Source organism: Artemia franciscana, chromosome 6 (genome assembly GCF_032884065.1).
Source record: "Artemia franciscana chromosome 6, ASM3288406v1, whole genome shotgun sequence".
NCBI classification, from domain to species: Eukaryota; Metazoa; Arthropoda; class Branchiopoda; order Anostraca; family Artemiidae; genus Artemia; species Artemia franciscana.
The window spans coordinates 13,722,113-13,744,256 of NC_088868.1; the positions used below are offsets into that span (position 1 = coordinate 13,722,113).

The 22,144-nt window shown below is 33.7% G+C and overlaps 1 protein-coding gene across 2 annotated transcripts in view; it reads right to left on the reverse strand.

Moving 5' to 3' along the window:
* Window positions 1-601: 601 nt before the first annotated feature.
* Window positions 602-22,144, reverse strand: part of LOC136028081 (dentin sialophosphoprotein-like) — a 71,911-nt gene continuing 50,368 nt past the window's right edge. For both annotated transcript variants that reach the window (XM_065705690.1, XM_065705691.1), the window contains exons 5-8: window positions 13,711-13,751; window positions 11,916-12,056; window positions 4,551-6,057; window positions 602-1,827 (exon numbers count right to left, since the gene is read on the reverse strand). In XM_065705690.1, the coding sequence (XP_065561762.1) occupies window positions 1,751-1,827; window positions 4,551-6,057; window positions 11,916-12,056; window positions 13,711-13,751 (1,766 nt within the window). In that variant the 3' untranslated portion in view covers window positions 602-1,750. The remainder of the gene's footprint in view (window positions 1,828-4,550; window positions 6,058-11,915; window positions 12,057-13,710; window positions 13,752-22,144) is intronic.

Sequence of the window (22,144 nt, forward strand, 5' to 3'; positions counted from 1 at the left end):
ATATTCTTTGGTTAGAATGACATAAATAGTATATACTCAAACTTGTTTTTTTTTAAACCACTTCTATACCCTGCCTATCTTAGATCCAACTAACGGTAAATCTTCAGTCACAGCAGAGTTGTATCTAAATGCCAGTTTAGGCTAATCTACAAAGGTGGGTATCAACCCTTTAAGGGTCGACAAAGGTCGACCTATTATCCTCAATGATTTTACTATCAATTAGTATTTTCGTCACGAAGCATGAAATACAGCACATTTTAGAACGCTTTTTGCTCATGATCAGCAAAAAGGGCTAGAATCAGTTTGCATCTAGGGTTCTGACACGAAAATAATAACAGATAGTCGATTGTCACTGTCTATATTTGACTTCAGCAACGATTTAGAGAGAAATCTTAGTCGTATCTGCTAAAATGAGAAGTGACGCAACAAAGAACTGGTAATCATTAATGATACTCAGCTTTTAGAATACCTTCTAAAATAGCAATCAATTACTTGCGTAAATGATATAAAGTTGAGATAATTGGAATTCTAGAAGTAATGAAAAAAAAAATAGCCGATCTAAAGGTTTTCCAAAAAAAAAAAAAAACTATGTTGGAAACCCTCCAAACAGAAGAATTATATTTCAGAATAAAAAAGATGGGACACAATTAAATAAATTAGCAATCAAACCCAAATAATTCATCAATTAAAATGTTTCTATTGATATTATGTTAAAATGTTATTGCATTTTAGTAACCTAAAAACAAAATTGTCCAATTTGAATTAAAACCAATGCTATCTTGAAACACGGCAAATAAAGAAAACCGTTAAAGATACAGGGAAAGATTTATCAAAAATTAAACATGAAAAAATTTTGAGAGCAGAATAAGAATAAAACCCATTAAATTGATGAATAAGATTACAAAAAAGGGACAAAATTAAGAGAAAAAGAGACAACTTATAGAAGAAAAAAGAAAGAGTGGCTTAATTTCATACTATTTCCAGAATATCGGAATATTTTTACTCGAATCTATATCGGAGTTATTATTCAACCTCGCAACCTCTCAAAAACAATTCAATCTAACTTGATGCCCCAATAAAATATATCGAGTATACACAAAATAACAATAGAACTGGACATGCACACCGCTTTCCAATATAAAAAGACCGTACTATGTCAATTCATTTTCTGAGCTGATTCAGTTTCCTCAATCTATATAACGCGTAAAAAGCTGAGAGGAACTCTCTCATTTTTTATATCAGCGTTCAAGCCTTTCCAATTTCAAATAATTACCAAAAAGGCCTATTTATTAGCCTATAAAAAGTCGAATTTTCACTTACACATGTACACTGTTCAAAAGCTCAAGAAAACAATAGGTTGTCCAGTCCTATTAAATTAAAAATACGAATAAGAAAATATGAGAAGCTTCTTGTAACTTGTAAAGCATAAATAACGATGGACTGTACTACTTTTCCACTGAAAAATACCATCCACATAAACAAGTGTACAATCCAAAAAAAGAATAAAGCGAAATAAATACATTGGAAACCAAAACAGAGTCTTGAGACTTTTATAAAATGTGATAACTCCGTTCCGTTTCGCAACACAAGAAGGGCTACACTACTCTTTGTTTATTCATCACATTATTCCTTTCTGTTCTAACGATATTAAATGAATTCTTTCACAGCTCATTTTAGGATTAACTAAATGACAAAACTGTTTTAACCATGATAAGATGAAATACAAAACTTCGAGCCGGACGATTGACTATCACTTAGGCACAGATACGCGATTACAGGCATATATTACTTTCCTGTCTTGTTGCTTGCTTTCCATGAAATCCCATTCTAAAAGAGAAAAAAAAATTGAAGTCCAACAATAAAACAAAGCTTACTATACATATCTATAAGCAGGGCGAGGGGAAAACATACAAGGGAAAATTTGAAAAATTATGGTGAACAAATCATTTCACAATGTGCAAGCTTACCGTAGAATTCGTTCTATAAAAAAAATTGCAAATTACGATGCGTGTCTATAAACAGGGGGAGCGGGGAAAATGCTGGCAAAAACTTAAAAATTCCGGTGAACAAATTATTATCACATGTGCTATCTTTCAATAAAATCTTATTCTAAAACAAGATAAAAAAAAACATGTAAGCACGGAAAGAGCTAGGTTTCCACAGCATGTCATTCTAAAATAGAAAAAAAATAATAATAATAAAAAATACAAGTCCAAAAATAAACAAACCTCACTGCGCATATCTATAGACAAGGGAAAATATTGAAATTTGAAAACCATGCACATTTGAAAGAGAAAAAGTTGAAAAATTCTGGCAAAGAAATTATGTTGTCAAACACCTATTATCCGCGAAATATTACTCTAAAAGAAAAAGAAATAATAGTACAAAAATAAAACAAATCTTAATATGAATATTAAACAAAGAATAGTGTTGGACCATGGTAATTTTAAAGGCATTACAGAGATGAGTCTTACATTCGATGTTAAAAAAAAAAAAAATCAAAAAAATGGATTATTACACGAGAGGAGAAAAAACTGAAAGATAAGTTTTTTAAACTTAAAAAAGAAGAAAAAAGATAGCAGTAAAAAGAAGTTTTTTCTTGTCTTTTTTTTTTGTCCCCAAGAAAAAGAAATGCAACACAACAGATCCGAATCTAAAACCACAATGAATGACATAAACTCACACATGGTTAGTATAAAATGGTGAGATATTAACCATAGTTTACAATCAACGAGACACTTGACTACTTTTATATTAAAGTAGCAAAGTCTTTGCTGTAGTTGTGTAGCCTACGCTTCTATGCATGCCTCTAAGCAGATATGATATTATCGAGAAATAGGTTTTAACTTTACGTTTTTGCTTAACAAGTGCTCTAATCTGTAACAGAATGGTCCCATAAATTTTAAACTTTAAATTCAGATTAATTTAGGGCTTTGGTCCCATAAATTTTCTAAATGTCATGGCGTAGTTTGAGCTTTACTGAAAACAAAAGGTCTTTTAAACATACTCGTTTTTTAATTATAACTTTGAAAAATCAAAAATTGCTGAGATTATCAAAAATCAATATTATTACATATTAAACAATAAATCTGCTTTTATTACGTGTTTTCCAAGTTTCTTGATTATTATGGTGATTTTTTTTTTATATACGTTTTGATTAATAAAATAACAGCGTTCAAAAATGTTGTTTTAGGGATTTTTTAAGTAAAATATAATAAACAAGGGTAAAATTGACATTTTATCACCTTAAAAAAACCCTAAACACGGAACTCAAATGACACTCACTAAGGTTAGACGGTTTGGCAGGGAGGGAAGTAGCACCATTCTCGTTTGCAAACCTTGATTACCCCTGTGATATTATTTTGCTGTTGTATTGCCCTGATGTTATCACAAACAAAAACACGCTGCTTGAAGTTCAAATTGTTTTCAGTAAAGGACAAATAACGCTATGAATTTAAAAAGTTCAGAAGATGGTAGCCCTATTCCAGTTTGTGCTTATTTCTTGTCGTTTCACTTTTGACTGGATCATTCATTTTAGTTTCTATTGGTTTTAGGATTTATTTATTCATCTGTAGCAGAATCTTTTACCTTTATGTTCGACATGAAGCCAGGGGACACCTTGTCAATACTAAATATTCAACAGTGCTACTAATGATTGGATAATGCTTTGCCATGGCTATCCGTCAGCATTCCCTGGAAGTTTCAATTTAATATCCATAGCCATTCCTGATATATTGTAGATAAGCCCTTTTATCAATCTAGATACAAATAGCGTCTTTTGATTTAGTTCAAAATCCCCGTAAACGCTTCCTGAAAATTACTACCTAATACCCTTAGCCATTACTTAGATATTACAGATACACCCTTTTGACAAACTAAATGCACATAATGCCTTTTGATTTTATTAAAAACTCCCCTCACCATTCCCATAAAGTTTAAACTTCTTATTATTTTCTGTTCCTGAGAAATTGCACATTATATTGAAAAAAAAATCTAAGGGACCTATTTCAGATTTGTAACACACAACCAAAACCCAGGTGAAAATTCTCTTGCTAGGGCTATCCTTCTGTATTCCCTGAAAGTTCAACTTAATACCCATATTCGTTCCTGAGATATTGTAAATACGTCCTTTTGACTACCTGGACGCAAGTAGAGTCTTTTTGTTTAATGTAACACCCCCTCAACATTCCCTGAAAGTTTCAACCTTAGTCATTACTGAGATATTGCAGATATACCCTATTGACAAGTAAGATGCACAGAGTGTCTTTTTATTTAATTCAACAACCCCTTTGACACTGCTCGAAAGTTTCAACTTAATATTATTATCTGTCCTTGAGGAATTGTACACTATATTATATAAACAAAAAGGGACTTACTTCAGGTTTGTGGAGTCAGAAAAGCCTTTCACAAGTATTGAAATGCACAGAGTAATGAAAAATAAAAACTAAAGCGGAAGAGGGGGAAAGGAGAGGGAACCATATTAAGAGGCTAAAAAAATTCTTTAAAACAGTAACGGGGCGTTACAAGACAAAAGATTTTACAAAACTTACCCTTTTCTATGTAGGCAACAATATCCTTGAAATTAAACTTGGAGCTATCTAGATTGCGGTTTTCTTTATAGTATGCTGAAACGTCTTTACACACTGATATTCCTTTCATATTTTCTACCTTTTCTTGTTCTTTCTTATTTCTTCCACTCAATGACGGTTTACGAGGTTTATTAGTTTTCACAAATTTTTCTTTCAGTAGTTCCTCATTAATCTCAAAACCAAAAGTAAGTCCTTCATTCATGACAGGAGCGGAAGTAACATTTTCAATCACAAACACTGGAGGCAAAGATCGTCTCTCATCATCTGGTTTTGTATGTCTTGCTTTACGATTTCTTTCAGTTTTTTCAAGAGTCGGTACGCTCTGATTTACCTGAAATAAGACTTTCATCACTTCTTTCTGTATTTCAGGCAATTTAACTGCAGACTGCAATTGGCTTTCTAAACTCTTATCATCACCCAGAGGAGGAAAGTCGATTTCAATTGGTAGAATTGATGTTTCTAATTGTTTTGATTCAATATTAGGTTTTAGTAGTTCAGGGGAGGCAAAATCAACAGAAAGATCACTGGAGACTTCACCAGATGAGCCGAGCTTTGATTTAACCGAGATCATAACTGCTGAGCTAGTCTCCGACTTTGGACTAGATTTTGAGGACTTATCACCTTCTTCCCCTTTAAGTTTCCTTGTAATGTCCGCATATGATGCTTGTGGTGTTGACCCGTTAGATGTTGACATTGGTTTTAAATCTATACGAGATGTCGTACTGGAACAAGGCAAACTATGAATACTGTCTTTATCACTATCATAACCACTTTGAATACTTGATGATGACAAGCGCCTTTCACCAGAACGCTTTCGAGGATTTCGATACAGAAGTGCTATATCATCATTAGCGCAATGGACAGGACGACGTGCTTCATCAAAATGTATATTGGAGCGTCTATTCGGATTATTTTTCTCGGGTCGACTTGGTGATTTTCGTTTCTTTCTAGATTTTTTCGTGACAGTTCGAAATTCACTCTCTTCAATAACAACCGGGACAAATTCTGTCTGAAATGCTGCATAATCCGTTTCGATGGGGGATTGATCACCCCCAGTGGGGGTCTTAAACTTATCAGAATCATTTGAAGTGGATTTACTAAGTTGACTATGTGGTGTATCTGACATATCAGACTCATTGTCTTGCGCTTGAGCCTGCACATTCACATCACTTGATCGCCGAGCATCTTCTAAACTAGACGATCTGTGCAGTGTTTCATTACTCTTCACTATATAGACTGCACTATTTTCAGATTTAGCTCTTGACTTTTTCTTTGTCTCTTTCTGTTCACCATCACTTAAGCCATTATTATTTCCTGCATCACTTTTCTTCTTTCCTTTGCCATTTTTGACTCTTTCATTTTTCTTTGATGCGTTTACACCTTCAATAAAGTCCAAAAGGGATTCGACATCCATGTTGCCTTTATAACCTTCCATAAATTCGGGCTTGATAAGTTTTCCTGGATCTGCCTAGAATTAAAATAAAACATGGGAAAATGATAAAATGTCACATTACAAAATTGTCACCTGTATTACCTTTTTTTTAGACACTTTCTAGGGATGGTTTCACGATGAAGCAGACGAAATACAGAAAAATAAATTACACAACAGTAACAATTAAGACCCCCTTGTTTTCCGTCAAAATGATTTAAAACGACTAAACAACTGTAAGAGCAATTTTCTAAAGCAGACATTATCATTTAAAATCTCAAATATAAATGCCAAAAATAGAGGCTATCACAACGGTGCGAGTAGAGGTTTGTTTTTGCTATTCAATTTTTGCGAGTGCTATTCTTAATTACAATGTTTATATAATTTATATGTTAATAGGATTAAGTAGTGCTATATTTCTTTTTCTTTTCTCAGCCCATACATATTTCCCAGCAGTGGAGCCTTGTGGTGGACTATGCTGTAGCTTGTTTCATTATATATTTTTCATTTGGAGTTAATAAATCATTGATTACTTCAAGAGCATACAGGCCATTTAATTTTTGCAAGTATCTTTTGCAAGGTTTTTTGCCAATATATTATACAGCGATGATGATACTATCGAGTTTAGCTTAGTGTAAACGATCTATCTAAAAAAAACAAACATCCAAACGTAAAAAACAGCCCTCAATTTTTATGTTCTTAGGTAATTAAAAATGTTACAGCGACAATCCATATTAGTCATGAAAACAATACAAATTTTCTAGCACAATACTACCAAATTTAGTTTAGTGGAAAGAGACGTATCTTAAAGAAGACAAGCCAAAATAACAGACATCTCTTAATTTTCGTTTTTCAGTTTCTTCTATAAGTCAGTCAAATGTCAGTCAGTCAATCGACCTTAGCCCTAAATAGGCATACTGGAAAATCGTTCCAAAAGTATTAGTAAATATTCATATTGCGTATGGTGACTCTTGGCTCAGTTACAATTCTCAATAAAGAACCTATGGTTTCTTACCCCCCCCCCCTAAAAAAGAAAAAATGGATAACGCAATAAAATTACTGAAGACAAGCATAACTTGGGTACTCGACATATATAATCAACCAGACGTTCTTAGTGAAAAATAGAAGCACAAAAAAGAGAAAAAGGCGCTGATTTATAAGAGAGAAAAACAAAAATATAAAAGCAAAAACAACAAACAACTATTAGAATTTTGAAAATAAAAGGAAAATAATGACAAAATGAAGATACAATTCTAAAATGCAATTGAGTTACACCTGTCTAACCCCGATTTTAACTTCTAGTTCACAAACGGTAAAAGCTATCCCCTTTTTCGGTAGTTTTTATACAAATAAAGCATCCCACCAGTGGCATATCTCATTGAAACAAATAGAAAAGAAACAAATTGTTCGATTAATTCCATTCATATCTGTACAAAAAAAAAAATTCTTTTTTCTATAATGAAAAATTTTTGGTAATCGCTTGAAACAGTATCAAAGTCAATGAGACTTTTTTCTTAAACAGTAAATTAGACTTCTACTCTTCAATTGCTAATCAATCTAAAATTGGACTTTTTCAGTTCTTATCCATTTTTTCTTCATCATTTGTGCTAAGCTAGGCTATACAACTAAAAAAATACGTACCAGAAGTCAAATTTTCACCCAATGCAAAATAAATTGCAAGAACAAAAAACTTCTACCACAGAAGACAGTTTTGAATACTTTGTTTAACTAATTTTTGTTTGTTTATAGTTTCTATATGCAGAAAGGGATGGGTAGAGGGGGGAAAAGATAGGATTATGCATCTACCATTATTGTCTAGGAAAATTGTGAAAAAAGGGGCCTCAAACAAACTGCTGTGCAAATGACTCTTTCACTACTCGACCAACAAAATATATGCTGATTCCGAATTCGAAAAGTTTACCACTCTAGCTCTTTCACAAATTTGAATTTTTTTTTTAAACTGATTGAGTAAATAAGAGAAAATGTGATTAGATATGTCATTTCTGCGCTCTTTTTTTTGTTAATGAACACAAAACTAAATGTTTAAGTCAAAAGAATTGTTTGGGGCTTAAAACTTTGAGAGAGAGAGAGGGTGAGTTTGGGGGTGAGGTTCTAGGAACTATTACTACTAATAATAACTCACTGCAGCACCAAGCCGCCCGAGGCCAACACAGCTACGCACGCTTCTCCTCCAACCTAATCTATTTAAGGCCTCCCTCTTTACACCCTCCCAGGAAGTTCCCATTTCCTTAAAATCTTTATTTATGACATCCTCCCACCCCAGTCGAGGACGACCTGCTTTCCGTGTAGCCCCAGACGGTTGGCCAAAAAGGACAATCTTCGACAGTCTGTCATCCTTCATCCGCAGAACGTGGCCTAGCCATCTCAATCTTTCTTTCATTCTAGCCCTGGAAAGCGGGATTGAACCACATTTTTGGTACCACCTGCTGTTTGAAATACGGTCAGTCAGCCGGGTAGCCAGAACAATCCATAGGCAGTGTCTCTCGAAAACATCTATTAAATTTTCATCCGCTTTTCGGAGCGCCCATGCTTCAGAGCCACGATTCAGAGATTCAAGGAAAATTGTGAAAAAAAGGATCAACATTAAACAAATTGATATACAAATTATTCGTTCACAACCTGACCAACAAAATATGTGCTGATTCCAAATCCGAAAAGTTTACCGCTCTAGCTCTTTCACAATTTCGACCACTGTGAACATTTATATAACTAGGATTTTTTCTTATATAAAACCTTTATCAAAATTACATTGCCACCAAAAGCTTAAAAACCTTTTACCTGATCTTGTCTAACCAGTATCCAAGGCATGATATATAAACTGTGCTCTAATATGTTATACAATGTACTTTAATATGTGTGCTTTAAAAATATGCATTAGTAAAATGTGTGCAAAGTCCTCTGGTTTTGTTACGACGATATGCCGTACCAAAACCAGTATGCAAAATTTCATTTTGCGGCTGTCTAGAAGTACAAAATAAAATAAACGTAAAAAAACGGGTCAACGACCAGTAGAACGAAAAAGAAGAACAATTGCACGAATATTTTGCCTGAAAACAACACGGCGTCTTCACCGTTGGAAAAAGAGAATCTAAACCATGAAAAACTAAAAAAAAGATTAAATCTAAAATTAAAACAGAATAAAAAGGAAAGATCAAACTAAAATACGTCATTGCAACTGCATGGACAAACTACGCTAGTAGAATACATTGCCAATGAATTCCGTGGTTCGTTTATTGAGTATAAATAGCAAAGATCCGTTTAATCTTTTCTTTCCTCAGAGCAATGTTTACTTGTCAGCGGAAAGAAGGTACTCAAAAACGTGCTACTAAAAGAAATACTGAGACCCCGTTACAGCAGCTAGGAAAGCACCCTAGCCTTCTTGAACTAGGCCACTTTGTTCATTCAAACATTTGATATTCGACCCAGAAATACAGAATTCCAAAATTCTGAAATATAATTGAGAGAAGCGCAATTATATTATTAATTAATTATTATTAATATTATTAATTAATAATTAATTAATATTATTAATTAAGCGCAATTAATTAATTAACAAGAACCGTCGTTCCATAATACACCAATCAGAATATTCGCCAGGCAATATATCAAGTGACTATCTTCAATAGCCGTAAGAACGGGTTTGCAAGAGGCCTATCCACAATGATATTTCATCAAATACCCAGAATTAGTTATCGCTAACTTGAGCCAGTCAGAGTCCATCGTAGAATTTTCAGTCAATCAGAAAATTCTATGAAAATTCTATTGGCACGAATTAGCGATAGCTATATCTCTTTATTAGTAAAATCTTATTGTGAGTGGGCCTGAACTCCTGTCCTATTTCGTTAGTGCATTTAGCAAATGACCATTATTTTCGTTTTTGTGTGTGTAAAATTGGCATAATATAATGTTCCTTTTGAGTACTACGACATCTATTTGAATAAATGAATACGTATTATTCTCTGTTGACTTCAGATTTCTTCCTTTTTTTGCTATACTTTGCTATATTTTTTTTTCTTTCTTTTTTCGCCATACTGACCATAGATCTACTGTTTCTCGATATTTTCTACTTTGTTTTTCTCATAGTAGGCCTGTTTAGCTTTAGATTTTTGCAGCATTATAAAACGTTAATGTATACATTGTACATTATCTAAAGAATACAAGACAAACTTTGCAAATATTCCCCGGTTTCAGAACAAAACAACCCGTGCTCAATGAACTATAGCTACTCTTTTGGTGTTAAACTTAGTTTTTGCTTTAATTTGCTACGACAATCAATGGAAGATTTAATTACAATTAATAACGACTGGCAATACTCGTGTATTAGAATACTATTCTCAATTGTCTTGCTTTATAGCCTACTTCAGCTTTCTATAAGCAATTTAGTCCTCATTCCATTTTAAGTTGGGCATAAAGAGTTTAGAGGATTAAACCCTAGAATTCCAAGGAGGCCTTATTTACAACTAACACTCCCTTCTTCTTATTCAAAAACAAGACTCCCTTCTTCAAAATAACTCCTTTCTTCAATATAGCTCCCTTCTTCTATTCAAAATATTTGAAAATAAACCGAAAAGGAACACTGTAATTTGGCCCAAAAAGAGAACACTTCAAACAAGTCTACCAGAGCTCTCTGTTGTGAAATGGGAACCCGAATGCAATGATGTAAATTAATTCCTTTTTTGGAGTGGCAATACAAGCCTAGGTTACTGGGCTTCATGCTTTCTTTTGTCGATTTTTTTTGTGAATATATTATGTTTCCATTGAAAAAAAAAACTCCCTTCTTCTTTGTCCAAAAACCTCAAAGTAAGTCCACTTCCCATTCAAAATATTTGAAAATAAACCGGAAAGGAATACCGTAATTTTGCCCGAAAAAAGGAAATTTCAGTCAAAAGTCTATCAGAGCTCTGTCACATCGGAATATATACTTTTCTCAAAGAATTATAGCTATTCAGTCATAATACATGTACCTATCAAACTCGAGATTTTTACCAGATTCCCAAAAGCTATGATTTGCAAATAGACAATTAGTTTCTTGACAGTAAGTGCCAAGTAAGTGACCATCAGCTGACGAAAAGGTACTGTCATTTTGATTAGTCTATCAGATGGAATTTATTATGCTAATAAATTATTATGCTATGATAATTACTATTATAATCAACGATATTATAACTAATTACTATTATAATGACACTACGATTAATCTATTATGCTAAAGCTGAGTATAAAAAATTCTCTTGGATGCTTAGTTTAGGCTTCAATTCATTCCACTGAGTATCAAAGATGACGCTTAATGGGTACTCCCACCAAGGCATACAGGTCGTCCGAATAATACAAGAGCGACGAGGGTGACTTCCTTCGTTAGAGAATCAGTGTTTTTGGCCTCTTCAATTTTTTCTGACAAAAATCTTTCATAGATTCAGTTACAGAGGGAACAAGTTTGGTGCATAGTAACAATATGATAGCATTAGTGACCTCGAACAGAAGGTATTTTAAAGGAGCTTACTAGTAGAATGTTAAATTGGATACCCCCTCCCCTACCATAACAAAGGCCCACTAGATACTGATGCTTTTAAAACATTAATAAGTTTTTTGCCAAGATCTTTTTTCTTATTTATTATTACGATTGACAGTGCAAACTTTTTGAATAACTACTGTACTAACTAATGATCATACTGCTTTGGACAAATCTCAAGCGGGTCACTTCCTCCCGGTGCGAGGGCACGTCTAGCTTCATATTACAAAAAGAAACAAATTTAGATCGCTATCTAATAGCAAAATACAAAATTTTCCAAAAAAAAAAAAAAAAACAGTTAATAAGAACAGCTGTCTTTTACCATTAAAAGCGAATCATTTCTTTAAATCGGAAATATGTAACCTACCTTAGTCCTTTTCTTCAATCGCGGTCCATTCTGTACCTGGCCAGACCCTTGAATAGCGTGTCTCACTCCTACTGTTTGCGAGTATTGCATATGATACTGTTCAGAAGTAGGCGGACTGATACTACTGTCCTCAATTTTCCGCTAAAAGAAATAAAACTTAAATGTAGTTAATAACGTTAGAATGTCGATTGATTAACAGTTGAATGGTTGTATAATAAGAGTTGAATGCCATGGTTATAGACTTTTCCAATAATGGTGTCTCCCATTTCATTCTTCTCTTTTCACAAGATCATACTTCCCTATTTTTAAAATTATTATTAAATTCCCTATTAAAAAAAGGGAATATCACCTTCCCTAATTTTTCCCAGCTCTTCCCCGATAAAAGACGACTGTCATTGCCAGTTCCTAACGCTTAAATTGAAAAATTTCCTAAAAATCAAGAGAGGAAACGAAGCACCGATGGTGAAATTCTTTACTATTTACAAAAGATACAGTCTGAGATACTTCCTTGGTTACTAAAGGGTTCTCAAATTTTTGATTTCTTTGCAAAGCCACGTTGAACCAAATCACCATGGCTGTTATTTTTATATTATATTTACAACACTGTTTTAAATCTCCCGTTTATTTATGGTCATAGGCAAAGCCAAAGATGGATTTTAATGCTTTAATAATATTACAGGAGAGCGAAAATAAGAATTCTAAGGTTTAGACAGGATTTTTTTTCAAAGAGTTAAACACGAAAAAATCTATAAAGCTACAGCATGTAAATAAATAATGAGGCTTCATAATGAAAAGAGTATGTTTATTCTTTGTAATAGCTTAAAACTAACATAACGATGCAAATATTAAAAAAAAACTTCAAGTAGCCAAATGTACTTCAAGTTCAAAACATTTAGTATTAAAAAAGGATGAAACAGCTTCAGTCCTCATGAACACAACGGTGAAAATGGGGCCGTAGGGGGTAGACAAAAGTGGAGGCACTGAAGTATTTTCGTTCCAATCAGGGTGGGTTCTACCTCCTTCCGAATAAATATGCCTCAGTAAATGTAACTGATGGTTATAAACTCACTACGAAAAAATTACAATATAAGAAAGAATTCCGTAATGCCAAGAGGAAATTTCCTCACAATCTATCTCATGTTAAAAATATCCGTTCGTTGTAACAAGAATTACAATCGCCTCGAATTACCAAAATACAAACTGGAGGGTGAAACCTGGCCTCTAAAAAGGGTGAAGAGAGGGTGAAAATTTTTCGGTCAAGTGCACGCAACAAGTTCAATCCACGAAAACAAACATTTTAGCTAATTGATTTCACAAAATACCCTTAGCCTTAAAAGTAGCACTAGATGATGCAGTAGTAGCATACATATAATACCTTTTGGTTGTTTCAACATCCCCCTTATCATGCACTGAAAAGTTCACCTTAATACTCTAAACTGTTCCTGAGATATAGTAGTTATTTTCTTTTCGAATTTCTCAAGCACGCAATTTAAACAGTGTATTCTGTCACCCGATAATTTTGTAGACTCTTTTTATTAAACTTTAGAGAGAAATAAGACGTTACTTTATTCTAAAAATATTATACTTTTCCGATTCGAGAATTTAGCTCAAATTCTCTTCGACCATTCATCATACCTATTGAATCTTAAAAGAACCTAAACTTTATTTAACTTCTTTCTGAGCACCACGAAGTATTGTATGGAAGTTTGAGGGAATACTTTATTAACTCTGTCTTTCACTACAAGCTTTATGAACTTTTATCATAAGAACAGTCGATTAAATGAATGATCCTTACCTCAAAAGTTGGACTTGATCTTCTACCATAATGCTCAGTATCTAAAAGGAGAATAACCATATTAGCAAAAAAAAAAAAAAAAAAAAAAAAAAAAAAAAAAAAAAAAAAAAAAAAAAAAAAAAAAAGAAAATTTAGATATTATAAAATACACATTCTTTGTTGAGCCAAATTACAAATTACTGCCGTATGACATAATGGATCTAAAAATTAAAAGAAAAATGTGATATCGGATTTTGTGCGCTGTGAGAAATGTATTCCAAAGGGAGAATATAAAAAAATCGCCCTAAAACCTGGATGACAATGCTTATAAATCGTAATTTGGCTCATGTTAAAATAAAGTTCATGCCACGTACAGCATTAAGCAGGCAGACAATATAAATCTTAACGCACAGCTGACAATTCTTAAGCAAAGCAATACATAAGGAAACAGCAAATTAAACTTAGAATCAACTTCTTGATATTTCAAAACAAGAGATTACCAAGTTAGTATTTTCACATATAAAATCATCAATAATATTCTTCCCTCTTCTTTCAAAAAATTGTTCTCCATTAATAGTGATCTCCATAGCCATGATACACGAGGGGCATCAAATCTGGTACGTCCATTTAGAAATACGGTTAGAGCTTCTTTTGTAATTAGAAATTTTGCCCCCTCTGTATGGGATACTATTCCAATTGAAATAAGAAATTTAAGTCGTCTGACATCCTTCAAGGCTACAGTTAAGAGATTTTTCCTTGCAAAAGAATAGTATGTTTGTATGTATTTGTATGTAGTTTATGTTTGTATGTAGTACTATGTAGAGCAGAGGAGACTGCCACCTCCTAGCAACAAACCCTTTGGGCTTTCTTAGAAGGTGCTACAAAGTGTTTTTTATACATTTTCAAAATAAAATTTATCTGATCTTAAATAGATAAGGATCACTGCTAATAATCAAGAGCCCTTTTATGACCTGGACTTCACTATGTGCCGACACCTTTACAGACTAGCGGAATCTCTCCGATGAGCCCTCAGACACGAATTCAGGAATTTGTTAGGGAAAGGGAGTAATGAGGAAATACATTTTATTGATGGTTTGGATAAGAAGTTCAACAAAATTCGGTCAAATTTAGGGTTTGGGGAAGGGGCTGACCCTGAGGTACTCATTCTGTATACGTCCATGTGAGACCTCTTTTACGGCAAACAGTAATTTATTTGGTAAATTAAGACAATCAGACTTCTATTGGCCCGAGAAGACTTAAAAGACCATAATATGTATCGACAATCATATGCAGCTAACATATTTCGAAACCATTTGCAAGTTATCGCTCTCTAATGCTAAGAATTTCGCCTAAATTGGAAACCACATTTCATAAAATCATCACAGCTAAATTCATTAGAACAAACAAACTACCAAGGACGCCCCATGACATGTTTTTGGAGGGGACGGGGGCAGTTTTTCAATGAGTTAATGAGATGGTAATAAATTAGAGCTCTTGTGTTAATGTAATATATCAATAGGTGGTAATATCTTCGTAAAACGAAACAGATTTAACATTCAATGGACCTGAGAACAAAGAGGAGTAATACACAGAAACCTAGCCATCAAAATGACGTTATTTTATTGTCTACCTGATTCCTAGTAGAGGAGGGTGTTCCCCTTAGCCCCACCCTGGTGGTGCGTATATACACTAGCTCTATGCTTTTGTATTATCAAACGGAAAGTCAAAGATTACATAATCAAAATTGTTTCATAGGACTGTTAACTGATTTAACATTAAAAAACAAAACAAAAAACAACAAAGCGTCTCTATCAAATGAGGAAATATAGGGATATGTACAATCACACCGAAAACCATACTGGAAAATCAACTACTTCAATAAGATTAAACTGTTTTACAATAGTTATTAAATGTCATGGCATGAAAATAGGACGAAAGCCAAAGTCAGTAATTATTCTAAGCATGCTCAGATATTTAGAGAAAAATGATCATATAACCGGAAAAAGGCAAATTTGAATAATATCAAATAATTTTTGTTGAACTTAAGTTTTAACTTGCAGAAACAGTCCGTTAACCATAAGCTGAAAAGTAGAATTAACAAACTAGTTCCACTAGGCCTATACAAAGCATTATGATTTGTAAAGCATGGGGCCAAGTTTAAACATGAAAAATATCTTTATTGACTAATTGGAAGACATTTTTTATATGTAATTTTAAAAATTTGGAGAGGGAGGTTAGCTTCTGTTTACATCCTGAGCCAACAGTCAAATACTACAATTCAACACAGACCCACACACCTGACCTCCTACCCCCCGACCCATAAAGTCTTGTGAAATCATTTTCTCCCAAATCCACTTGTCTTCCACAAAAGAGCCTCTCAAAAGTTTCCAGTCGCTATTACATGTAATAATTTTTTTTGAGGAATCTGAGGTCCCTAGAAATTTAGAAACCTAACTCCCTGAGATTTCAGAATAAGAACATCAAACCAAAAGGCCCAATTTTGCTTTCAAATATTTTATCTGTTTCTGGGCAAATTTAGGGACTTGTGTCTCTTCGAAAGATAAACAAAGCCTTTAAAATCACAATTGTCTTTATCACGCTTAAAAAACAATCCACAAGTCACTGCTAGGGTTTTACACAATCCCCTAAAATTTATATCCCGTATCATAATGCCTTTTGATTCACCACAACCACCTTCAGCAAAGGACAATGGCTTGATTATATTTCTTCCCTAGAGCATATGGACGAAAATACCAAGTTGAATAGCCTTAATAAACTAATTTACCATTTAAGGGTACTAATGTACCCTTTCACCTAAGATAGACCTCGGTTCTACCATAGTTGAAAACGTTGAACCTAAAATGTATTATTTGACTGTGAAGCGTTTTTATTTATAATCGTCACGTAACTATATGAAAACAGATTTTATTACCCTCAAATGTAAAGGAAAAAAACTAAATGTACACTAATTATTTGTCTTAGCCTAAAATACATATCGTGAGCCAATAATAGGTATACCATCTAGAAAAAGCTAAAGGCCCTTTATCGACAAAGATGACCAAGGTCTAATAACTGAATATTACTTTCAAGTCTCTAAACTTTCTAAGACTTTTAACCCAATTTCTTTCTTTCAATGAGCACAATTCAACTGCAGTTGTTAATGGCTAATGATCTGTGTTTCATCAAACAGTTCGTGGTAACGAACTGTAGTAAGGAGCTGTAATCGGATTTTTATGGTGATTTTAAATATATAAGTTCCATCAAATTTAGTCTTTGTCATCAAAAGTTACGAGCCTGAGAAAATTTACCTTATTTTGGAAAATAGGGGGGAAACCCCCTAAAAGTCATATAATCTTAAAGAAAATCACACCATCGCATTCCGCGTATCAGAGAACCCTGTCGGAAAAAATTTCAAGCTCCTATCTACAGAAATGTGGAATTTCGCATTTTTTCCAGAAGACAAATCACGGGTGCGTGTTTATTTTTTTTCCCCAGGGGTCATCGTATCGACCAAGTGGTCCTAGAATGTCGCAAGAGGGCTCATTCTAACGGAAATGAAAAGTTCTAGTGCCCTTTCTAAGTGATCAAAAATTGGCGGGCACCTAGGCCCCCTCCCACGCTCATTTTTTCCCAAAGTATTTTGTTCCGCATAGTCGAAAACCATAAGAACTATGTCTTTGGGGATGAATTACTCCCTCAAAGTCCCTGGGGGAGGGGTTGCAAGTTATAAACTTTGACCAGTGTTTACATACAGTAATGGTTATTGGGAAGTGTACAGACGTTTTCAAGGGGATTTTTTTGGTTTGGGGTGGGGTTGAGGGGAGGGGGATATGTGGGAGGATCTTTCCATGGAGGAATATGTCATGGGGGAAGAGAAATTCAATAAAAAGGGCGCGGGATTTTCTAGCATTACTATAAAAAAAAACAATGAAAAAGTTTTTTCAATTGAAAGTAAGGAGTAGCATTAAAACTTAAAATGAACAGAGATTATTACGCATATGAGGGGTTCTAAAAATACTTTAGCATAAAGAGCAAGGTATTTAGGAGGAGATAAATACCTCGCTCTTTACGCTAAAGTATTTTTAGTAATTTCAACTATTTATTCTACGGCCTTTCTGATTCAGGGATCATTCTTAAAGAATTGGGACAAAACTCAAGATTTAGTGTAAAAAGCGAGATATTAACGAGGGTACAAACCCCCTCATATACATAATAAAAATATAAGAATATAAATGTTTGTTACGTAAGTTAATTCTTAAGTTACGTCTATTTTTTACTAATAAAAAAATTCGTTAAAAATTAAAAGTTCTTGTTACCTTTTTAAGTAACCGAAAAATTGGAGGGCAACTAGGCCTCTTTCCCCGCCCCTTATTTCTCAAAATCATCTGATCAAAACTAAGAGAAAGCCATTTAGCCAAAAAGAGAATTAATATGCAAATTTCATTTTAATAATTTATGTGCGGAGAGCCAAAATCAAACATGCATTAATTCAAAAACGTTCAGAAATTACATAAAACTTAAAACGAACAGAAATTACTCCGTATATGAAATGGGTAGTCCCCTCCGCAATCCCTTGCTCTTTACGCTAAAGTTTGACTCTTTGCCACAATTCTACTTTTTAAAACAATTAAAAACTTTAGCGTAAAGAGCGAGGGATTGCGGAGGGGACAACCCATTTCATATACGGATTAATTTCTGTTCGTTTTAAGTTTTAATGTCGCTCCTTACTTTCAGTTAAAAAAACCAGTTTTTTTTTATTTAATCAATAAAGAAAAGGCGAACTCAGACAATTAACTAGGTAGATAGATAAAGCTAAATTTTAGCTACCGAATGATGGCAAAACTGTCATCCTAAACTGAAATATTATAACTCAAGGGCTGCAGATAAATAAAATTCTAACGCATCCAAAGTTAATATAAACCTTGAGAGCTTATAAATTAATTTTTGGAAAGTAGGCCGATCCTTTTGTTTTTAAATCTTTTTCTTAAATAGTATAGTTAGGGCTAGTACAGTTAGGTTAGTATAAGTAGCATAAGCTGAAAAAATAAATAAATAAATATACAACTATCCCTATACCCACCTATTGAAGTTAATTTATTTATTTTTTATCTGAAACCCTATGCAGGGCAAGTTACAGAGAAAAAACTCAATAATGTAACACAAGATAGTGTTTGTCTTTTTTTTCTTTCAGAGACAAATTTGAGTTAACTTTTAGAATAAAAAGAAGAGCAAAGTATAATTTGGCCATATCTGCTATAAGTCAAATAGCCTGCTTAACCTGCCAAGATTTTCCCAAACTAATCTAGGCTTATTTAGTGCAGACTGCATTTTGACTTTAAATAATTCTTGAAAATAAAAAATGCTGATAAATTATCACTTACAGGGACATTTCAGCTTTATTTCTATTGAATTTTAAACTCATTACAGCAAATATTTAAATTTCTTTGAAACTTTCTACTTTTTCAATGAAGTAACAGATGCTATACTGTAAGTGGCGCTAGTTGTTTTTTAATTCCCATCTTTCCATCTTCCCAAAATTATTTGCATCTCAATTTCCTATAATCCTTGATTGACCTATTTTCGGTTTTTTCGTTTAGACTGAGCTCTACAATACACGGGAAGAGTTTTTTTTCTTAAAAGAAAACAATTTTTTTGTCAAATATGCACCTTTTTCCAATTCCCCTATATAAGATTTTTGAACAACTTGAAGGATTCCGACAAGCGTATAAAACGAAAAATGGCCATGTTTTTCTACTAGATCTAGATTAATATATATATATATATATATATATATATATATAAAAAAACATCAATAGTTAGCAAGTGTCATAAAAAAAGATTAAACAAGCAGGACAAAGAGTTAGGTAAAACTTACACAAAATTAATTTTTAAGTCAAATTATTTTTATTCCTAACTCGAATGTCCTATAAAAGCAGCAAAAGCATGGTAGAAGCTATGAATCGGGTACAAGTATAAGTGTTCATGGAGGGGCGTAAGCAAAGGGCGATGCTGTGGCTTAGCCCCTCGCAACAAAAGGAATTTGACTTTTATTTATTTATTTTATTATCTATTAGTAGGTGGTTCTTTGATTTTATTATACCTGAATTTTATTTGTTTAGTCTTAAGACTATGCAAACTGAAACTTGAATATTCAAATAAAACTTAATCATTCTTAAATTTTGCACTCATTTAATTGGCGGTTTTGTCCCAATACCCACTGAAAAGACATAGCCCAGTAACGTGGAAAATACGCTTAAGCTTAATAAATACCGTTTAAGGACAACTTCAATCAGTTGTAAATAATAACTGAAAATTAAAGCATCTTTACCACTGGAACACAGACAACAAGTTTCAATCATTATTTCGAGACTTTTGCCAGCCAAATTTCAGCATGAAATTTGAAACCAGTGCGAGGCAAGGGAATCTTTCAAGATAAAAATAAAATCCACAAACTACTCTCAAATAGTGAAATTGGTCCAGCAAAATTAAATTGAGGACAAATACCAACACAGAACAAAGATCAAAAATAAAAAACTAAGTGCATGTACTTCTGCCAAGACCAATAACAGGGATACTCCCCCCTCTTACAAGCACGTATAGCTTAGGGTTTTCAAGAGGTGTGTCTGTTTCCTTTTTCTTTATGATTGGCTCCAAAGCATTCCCGAAAAAAAAAAACTGTTGAAAAAGAAATATCTACATTATTATTGCATATTTCACAGCATAACCAGCAATAAATTTGAAAATCAATTACGTTCTGGTCATAAAGAAAATGAAGCAAAATAAGTTCCAAAGCCTTTGAATGGAAATTGTAATAATAATAATAAATAAATAAAAATCCAAGTCAGTAATCAGATGGTAAATGATCGGGAACCATGATGATTTTTGATAAGTGGTGTATTTATTTTTTTCCATTTACGTCTTAACTGGGTATTACAACTTTCTTCGTCTCTTATGTTTTTTAATGCTTTTGTTTATTCTTTAGAATCTTGAAAAAAGAAGGTAGAAAACTACTAAGAAACAACGGTTGGACATAACAAGAGAATTCATAACCACTACCATGAAGATTAGCACCAAAAAATAAAAAGCAGCCACAATAAATCATAACAACCTCCAGTACCTGCCACATCTTAAGTGCCCATTAAAATATGGAAGAAAGAGGATAGAAGAAGAAAGACATCTAATCAAAACACACAAGCCCTTGGTATTCAACAAAACCCACACAAAGCCCAGTCAAACTAAACAAGAGCCGTAAAAATGCAAATTTTTTGCATAAACTAATATATATATATATATATATATATATATATATATATATATATATATATATATATATATATATATATATGCATGGATTTATAGGTAAAACTTTAGACTTGCCAATATTTAGGCTATTACAGCAAAATATATAAGAAACAACTACATTCTAAAGTGAGTGCAGTAGTTCCATATTCTGCTCAACATCATATTTATTGGCATCACACACATTTATGAAAGTGCCTTCGGCCCTAGGCAATATCAAAATGAATCTTTTTTTAGTTGGACAGCGGAATTATTCAGGACAGTTATGGCTATATTTAGGCATCACTTTTCATTGATCTTTGGATTCGGGCATGGTCCCCTTGGCTAGAAACCAGAAGTATTTACCACTCTAGCGTCGGATCCTATTGGTTTTAATTTCTTGCGACCTCGATACCAGGTACCTGGACATCTTTTAAACCTTGCTGATCAAGGTGGACTGAGAGTAACCACTTGGACTCAGCAAGAAGGTTTCATCCCGAACAGATCCACGACCAAGAAGATATCCACTGTTGGCCAGGCCATTGAGAAAGCCCGTGACAACCAGCGTGCAGCATTAATTGCCAATACCTCAGTCAACCGTGAGTTTCTTTGGCTGATACTAGAACAAATAAATCTCCCTGACAAATACTGCTGCCTGTTCAAGGCGGTCTAAATTGTTAATAAAAAGGCTTTGTCAAAGTTAATGGTCATCGAAGCCTACTATATGGCAAGGCTGTGTTGGTCCTCTGGAACTTTTCAACGCGGTGATAAAATATGTCATGAATCAAACGACGAACCGGCTCCGCCTTAGACTGAGGCATGATGATAGTTTTAACCAACGACTTTGTACCAAAAATCCGACATCTGGCACTAGACCCCCAACTCTCGTCAGCTCGCCACCTAGAAACACCTGCCAGCACACTATTCAATTTTGAGCTCCCTGAGCATGGCTAAAAGCGCTCCCATGGACGGCCTATATTCAGATAAGGGACAGCATTATCCAACATCTGTCGGTGATCGATACTGAGAAGCTGACATGCTTGTACGGAACCATTCGGGCTGAAGGCGAAGAGTCACACTTTCCTCCACTCTGAATCATCCGCAGGAGCAGTAGGTTAGTCAGCACAGATCCTGTGACCATTTCTTTGAGGAAGAGCGCATTTTCTATCACTTGGGA